At 39.1% G+C, this 7,372-nt stretch overlaps 1 protein-coding gene across 6 annotated transcripts; it reads right to left on the bottom strand.

The window, feature by feature from the left end:
* Window positions 1-1,616: 1,616 nt before the first annotated feature.
* LOC131149687 (BEL1-like homeodomain protein 1) lies at window positions 1,617-5,947 on the bottom strand. 6 transcript variants are annotated; one of them, XM_058100359.1, is made up of 6 exons: window positions 5,753-5,862; window positions 5,118-5,355; window positions 3,946-4,852; window positions 3,204-3,577; window positions 2,977-3,037; window positions 1,617-2,801 (listed from the first exon to the last, which is right to left on the bottom strand). In XM_058100359.1, the coding sequence occupies exons 3-6, from the start codon at window positions 4,732-4,734 to the stop codon at window positions 1,977-1,979; spliced, it is 2,049 nt and encodes a 682-aa protein (XP_057956342.1). In that variant the 5' UTR covers window positions 4,735-4,852; window positions 5,118-5,355; window positions 5,753-5,862; the 3' UTR covers window positions 1,617-1,976. The 6 variants fall into 6 exon arrangements, with proteins under 6 accessions (XP_057956342.1, XP_057956344.1, XP_057956345.1 ...); XM_058100361.1 differs by having other exon boundaries at window positions 1,977-2,801; window positions 5,118-5,369; window positions 5,753-5,944; XM_058100362.1 differs by having other exon boundaries at window positions 1,977-2,801; window positions 5,216-5,355; window positions 5,753-5,943.
* Between the last annotated feature and the right edge of the window lie 1,425 nt (window positions 5,948-7,372).

Here is a 7,372-nt window from a genome sequence, read left to right as displayed (position 1 = left end):
TAAATCTTTTGCAAACTTAAACTAAGTATCCATCGTGATTATATTTAATAAAATATCTTTATGATACTTAATTAGGGTTTTTGAGGTAACCCTGAATATTCACTTGTTGAATATATCATCTTGAATTAAATTTTCAAGTTCTCACTTGAGCATAAATACTATTATTTGTGAGTGCATTAATTATTGCTTGTGTATATTGGTACATATTTGCTTATTGGAGAAACATTTGAAATTGTACACAAAATTGTATTGATTATCTATCGTATTCCAGGCGTGGCCTAAGGGGGTGTAGATCTAACCCGTAAGGATCAGTTGTAAACGTTGAGGTCAGCCCTGGTAATTTGACTTGGTATTGTATCTGGTACCGTTCCACCCGTTAAGTGAGTATTAGTGGAATCTTCAGGCTTGCAAGCTGAGGCGAGGACGTATGCAGTATTGGTCGAACCCTGATTACATATCGTGTGTTTACTTTAATTTTTAACACTTTATATTCCTTTAAATGTATGTTATATTTAATATGTTGTGAATGCTACGCATGATTTAATATTCGTATATCATTGTCTGCGCAATTGGTATATGATTAGAATGACCTTAGGTTGTGTATTACTGATATCTGATTAAACCTAAAAAAAAGTTTTTAAAATTCCAATTCACCCCCGTATTGGGAATACACCAATTCCAATAGGAGTCATACCCCTAGCCATATGGTCATAGAAATATGGCCATATTCGCAAATACATGAAGCAAAAAGTGTACAACTAAGCAGAAAGAGGCAATCTCCTATTTAATAATGATCAGTACTAAACCTTGAGTTTTGTAGGGTGGCTGCTGGTCTTCAAGATCTTCTTGCTTGTGAGTTGGGAGGGGAAGACTGTAGGTCCGTCCCTCCTCGTGTGACTATTAAGAGGAGGGGAGCAATTTCGTAAATGTTAAAAATAATACCAATAATAAATAAAAGGTAGTAGGGTTGTGTGTGTGGGGAAAGGTAGAAAAGAGAAAAGAAAAAGGGGGGGGGGGGGGTTGGTGGCATAGAAGAAAAAGGAGACGCGGGGAAGAAGAAACCCACTTGAGTGCTTGACAAATGACGAAACAAACTCCGATTAACTTGAAATTTTATTGATATTATCTAGTTGTTGTTGGTGAGATCAACTCCTAGTAAGACTTTATAATTTATTGTCATTGTTGTTGTTATTGAGAGCTCTTGTAGAGCTTGTGGACTCTTGTATTTTCTTTTATCTGGTAGATTTGGCCTAAATTGGAAGTCCCATAATTTTTTCCTGTTCAGGATTTTTCACATAAATTCTTGGTGTCTAGTTTTTGAGTGTTTTATTACTTTATTTTTACTTGCCAATTATTTACTGATTTATTTGGCAATTTAATTGCTGTTTAAATTCTAAAATTGAAATTTAGTGACTATATCTTTAACCCATTACTTTATTTTATTTGTCCAAGGTGAGAAAGGTTATGCAAGTATTTTGTACTGCTATTCTTCCCAACAGTATCAATGTCAATTGTTTTTAATATCAAACATCACACAAGAAAGTATCAGTTTGGATAAGAGTGTATATGAAAATCATTTTCCTATATACAAAAATATAAATAGTCTTGTATCCAAATTATAATGACTGTTTCTTGCTATCATGAAATCTATCAACCTATGAAATTAATATAATGTGCGCAAATCCTCAACCAGCTTATGAAATCAACCCCTAAGAACGCAAGTTCTTGTTGAGTAGTAAAGACGTATGCCGTATGCGTACTTACAAACTTCTATCTTTACACCAAGCATGAATAATTATCCTCTCTTTCCCAGATGCTGGGACAAGATCATGAGATAACAAGTGAACTTGTAAATACTTATATTGCACTACAAACTTATACATATCAATTCCTCTCCTATTCAATGGCATTATTATGAACTTCATAGCAAATATATATATATATATATATATATATATATATATATATATATCATATCATGCTACAAAATCCGGCAACAGCTGAGCAGCAAACCTCTTTGTGTCTTGAACACTGAGGCGCTCATAACCTGCAGTAGTGTTAGAATAGGAAGGCTGCGGCGCAATAATACTGCAGAAGTTGGGTTCGCCGTCCCCCATGTCGAGTCTTCTTCCCAGCTGAAGACTCTGGTTGGTGAGGTAGCTGTGTTGGGTTCCTGATAAAGAAAGATTTTCACAGTGAGGACGACCAAGAGTAAGGGAAACTGTGCTGTTCCCTGTATATAACCTTTCGATCTGGTCTCCAATTAGGCATGAGCTAAATCCAATGCCATGGTGATCTGCCTGGCCCGCCATTAGTGTGCTGTAGCTATGATCCCTTATATCCCTACTTGCTTCACCTGCAGTACTTTTCATGTCCATGTCCATTGAAAGAATGCTGCTTGGAGAGTTCTGGGTGTGTGTGTTTCTTGGCTTCTTGGGACTTCTTTGAAGGATCTCTCTCAGGTCCGATGACCCAACGGGCACGAAATTGCCGGACTGGCCTTGAAAGGAAACTCTAATGGGAGATGATGAAATGGTACAATTTGGATATTCAATGGAGGACACATTGTGGTTACTGGGGGGTTTTTCTTGGTTGGATTGGAGAGTTATTGTATCTGTTCTGACATCGCTGGTGCTTTGTGGAGCAGTGCTTATGGAACCCGACTCCTTGCTCGGTTCGCCTTTGGTGGCTGCATTATCTTCAGAACCTTTTTGTTCTTGATCCTTGGTTTCCTCTAAGTACATTTCTTCAACCATCGGCTTCCACAGCCGAACTCGAGCATTTATGAACCAGTTTGACACCTAAATTTCAAAACATTTTTTTCTTAATTTACTAGCTAGCAATATATTCTTGGCAAAGGGGAGTATATATATACATGTAGGAAAAATTCATGCATGAACTCAAAAGTTTTGTTAGAAATTTCAAATGTAACAGCCACACACACAGACACAGACAGACAGACAGACACACATATACCTGGCTGCGAGTGAGCCCTGTTTGTTTTGCCAGCATCTGTTTATCTGAATCTTTAGGATAGCTGCAATTAATCCCACAGTTGGAAAAAAAATTTACAATTAGAAGCAAAATATTTCAGAGTATTAGTTAACACATAATTTACTCAAAAAACTGTACATATAACTGAGTAAGATTTTATGTAAACATGCATATATCCATCTAGAATAATAGAATTAACAGGCTCTCACGGGTGAAGGAAGTGTTCGAAGAGCCAGGCGCGAAGAATAGAAACAGCTCGCTCGGGCAATCCTCTCTGGGGTCTCCAAGCATTTTGTGGTATCATTCCCAGCTGCTGCAGAGCTCGCTGCTGCCGGAGGTGGTGATCGACGAACTTCAGTCTGGAGCCCTCCACCTTTGCCCGTACGCAGTCCTCTTCGCCCAAGCTCTTGCCCGTCGCTTTGATTTGTGCGGTGATCGCGTCTTTCAGGCACCGAAACTGCTTCGAGATTGTCCGCAAGGCGAGGGCGGTGTAGGATTTAGCTGACCCAAAGGCTGCAGCTTGCTCAAATGAAGATACCACTAACTGCATTTGCTGCTGGTACTGCCTGTATCTTTGCTCCACCTTAATTCCACGGAGCAAATCAACATTAGCAACACTAGTAATATAGATTAAAACAGTTACTCTAAACATACTTTAAAAAAATTATAATTAAAAATTATTGGATATGCTTTATTTTTTGTTCTGACTTTTCTACTAAAAGAAGAGTAATTGGTAGGACACTGTGACCCTGTCCACCCAGAACCGCAGGCAGTACCAGCACTGGATATGGACCACTCCAGAGCTAGCCCCGCAGAGAGAGAGAGAGAGAGATGTCTGAATTCAGGTAATTAACTGTTGCGGTGTTAGGAAAATTAACGTACGGAAACAAAATAATTTTATCCAAAACTATCTGTTCAAAACTACTGAAAACTTTAATTTCTAGACCATACCCCATCAAGCATGTTTATAAGCTTTGCCTTCTTCATCTGAAGCTCCTGCCTTTGAGCCGTGGTCAGATCAGCTCCGCGTTTCCCACTACTTTCGCCGCCGCTCAAACCGTCTCCGGCCACCGCGATCGATTCTCTATACGTCTTCGTCTTCTCTTTACTCCCCTCTTCCGTCTTCATCGCCTTCCCTACGTTAACCACTTCGTCCAGAAGCTGCTGCGCCGCCTTTAAGTACTTCGAACCCAGAATTACACTCCGCACGCCGGAAATTCCATTCGACACCGAAGACGACGAATTCCCGGACACTCTCACCTCGTCGCCGCTCGGTGGCGAAATTGCCGGTGCCGGTGCTTGAGATGTAATGTCCAGTTCTGCCGCCGCGTATGCCGCCGGCTGTTGCGGCAAAAGGCTCAGCGACAGGCTGGAATTGGTTGCGGCCGGTGGCACCGCCGGTTGGCTTTGATCGACGCAACCCCATAAATTGCAGTGGAAGCGGGGGAGGGTCATATGTAGGGTTGCCGGAAATTCATGCACGGACGAAGGGCTGGGATCGTCTGAATTGGGAGATCGGACGGTGGGTAGGGGCATGGGAATTGGCGTGCCGAGCAAATGGTGGTTGTGGGGAGGAGGCGGCGCGCGAGTTGCAATCGCGGGGTTGAGGAAGAGAAGGTTGGAAGGTGAAGGCGGGTGATGGGTGTCAGAGTAGGCTACGTAGTTTGGGTTCATGAGATAAAGTGTCTGCAAACCGTCAGCTTGGATTTCTGAAGTCCCATGAAAGTACGTACTCGCCATCGGTGGATGGATGGATCTCAAAGCAAATGTTCTTAAATTTCTCCTTTATGAGTTAAAAGCTGTACAGCACTACAAGCAGGACCCGATCCGCCCGGGGAGGGCTTTCTCTGGGTTAATCCTGGAAGAAATTAAAACAAGAGAGAAAAAGAACATGATGGATCCACATATGAAGTAAATACCCAGATTACCAAAACAAATTTCAACACAAAACCAGAAAGGAAAAACGTAGAAATCCAATCAGAAGCCATGATTATATGAAACTTAACTTTTCAAGAAGAAGAAGAAGAAGAAAAGCAGATTGTGTGTGTATATATATATATATATGGAGAGAGAGAGAGAGAGAGAGATGGATCAAAAGAAAGGTAGATTATATTATTACTTACAGTGACGCAAATCCCATCAAAGACAAACACACGGAAGAAATTAGAAACAAGGAAAGGCATGTCGCATGAAGGGTGTGTTGCAGAAACAGGGTAAGTACCACTCAATTATGGCTAAAAACACACGAGGGCGGATGCATCTGAAGACATGATCACCACATTCACATGTCTATCTAACTGTCTTCCTTTGGCGTCAAGCCCCAAATTATCGATCCAGACTCTCCCTTGTCTGACTTAATTTCTGCAGTTCTCCATCTGAACAGATTAATATGAGAGAGAGAGAGAGAGAGAGAGAGAGAGAGAGAGGTTTGAAAAGTTTCACAGAAAAGATACCCATATTTCTTTACTCATTATCTTATATGCATATTTTTAAACAAAACAAGGAAAATTGATAGTTTATTGATTTTGATCTTGTGCACCTCCATCGACGGATCGTTCCACATAATTAATTAATTAATTAATTATTATCTTTTAAAAGCATATATAATATCCCAATAGGTAGCTCCTATCATGTATCCATATCTAATAGCTATAGCTGTAGCTGTAGCTGTAGCTGTAGCTGTTTGGTGTAAGCTGGTACCTACGATGAATGGATAAAGAAAAAGAAGCTAGGAAACTCATGGATGGACTCGACCCACCTTTTCATCTGATTTGATAATACGGAAGCAGCTGCTGGGTCGATGATGATGATGAGGAAGAGCTAGCTGCTTGAAGTTGAAACTGTGTATGGGTAGTGGGTCAGGAGATATATAACCAAACAAACAGCTTACAAACAAGGAAACGTCTACTTCTGCCAAAGCTTAATAATTGAAAAATGAAGAGAAGGGTTGGGGAAGGTCTCCCAGTTTGTGCAGTCTTTAATAGATGCGTTTCTCTTTCCCTTCCCTTGTTTTTTTTTTTTTTTTTCCTTTTATTTATTTATTTTTTGTTTTCAGGTATATTTTTTGTGGTTGGATGCACGAGTTGGAAGATAAAAGCAATTCAAACAATGAATAAAATTAAAACCAATATATATATATATATATATATATATATATATATATATATATATATATATATAGACACAACATATATATAACCATGCTAGCTAGTCTTATAAATCAGTCTTAAAAATCAGGAGATATATATTAAGTACAGTACATAGTTGAGAATACCATACTCCACAACAAAATACCATTTAATTATATTTTAAAATTTTAATTCAAGGCCTTTGTTTTTTTTGGGCTATATATATTTAGTAATATTTTGATCTAAACATTTATTTCGATTAGGGTCCCAGGTAGATGGAAAAGTAATATGCATACTTTTTTTTTTTAAAATGATGGTGTCTGAGACTCTTTGAACATTTGACTAATCCACCAGAATAATATGTTTATCCTTTTATTGTTCCCTTCTTTACTTAAATAGTAACGTATTATTTCAAATGAAAAGTGGTGATTTTCAAAACTTTAATCCTCAGAGTCTTAAGTTTACCATCTGAGTCACCTTTGAAGGACAATTGATGCATATACTTGTGAGATTGACTATGGTATATATTCAAATATATATGGACACATCTTTCTATTTAGGGAAATTATAAAGTATAACTCCCCCACCACGTGTCCATATACTTATTTCCTAAATTCTGAGCATATTGAAAATAAATCCTTCTCTTTACTTGTCTGATATTAATGAAAATAAAACCAATTTATCATATGTTTAACATAAAAAAGTACATGTACATAGACAAGTAACAAGTAGAGAAGAAGAGCCCCTAGGGCATTGGCGCAGTGAAAAGCAGACGGGCAATCTAGTAGGAGCATCGGGGGTTCGAGTACTGGTTGATGCAGTCAATTGATGCTCTCAGTTGATGCAGTGGGCCTGTGTCCTGGGGTACGTGTCCTGAGGTGTGTTTTGAGATGAGAGTTGGCCGAACGTCTAACCTGACTATGAGTAAGCTGTGTCCGCATCCAATTAACTGGGGGACGAATTAGGGGGAAAGGCCGTCATTCTCATGGGTTTGGTGCCGCATCGGGGGGATCCGAAGGGCTTATCGATGACAGGAGTTTTCACGTGAATCAAAAAAAAAAAAAAAAAAAGCAAGTAGAGAAGAAGATCTCTTATGTAATTTCTCATCTATTTAGGGCAATTGTCGACGCTGAGGATGATACATATATCACTTCAATTTTTTTTGTTCTTTACTAGCTATTTCTGGAAGAAATCGAAATTAAATAAGCCAGAGGGCACTATCCGTATAGCTATATATGGCGACCTTCATG

The sequence above is a fragment of the Malania oleifera genome, chromosome 2 (assembly GCF_029873635.1).
Source record: "Malania oleifera isolate guangnan ecotype guangnan chromosome 2, ASM2987363v1, whole genome shotgun sequence".
NCBI classification, from domain to species: Eukaryota; Viridiplantae; Streptophyta; class Magnoliopsida; order Santalales; family Ximeniaceae; genus Malania; species Malania oleifera.
This window is presented reverse-complemented; position numbering and strand designations above follow the sequence as displayed.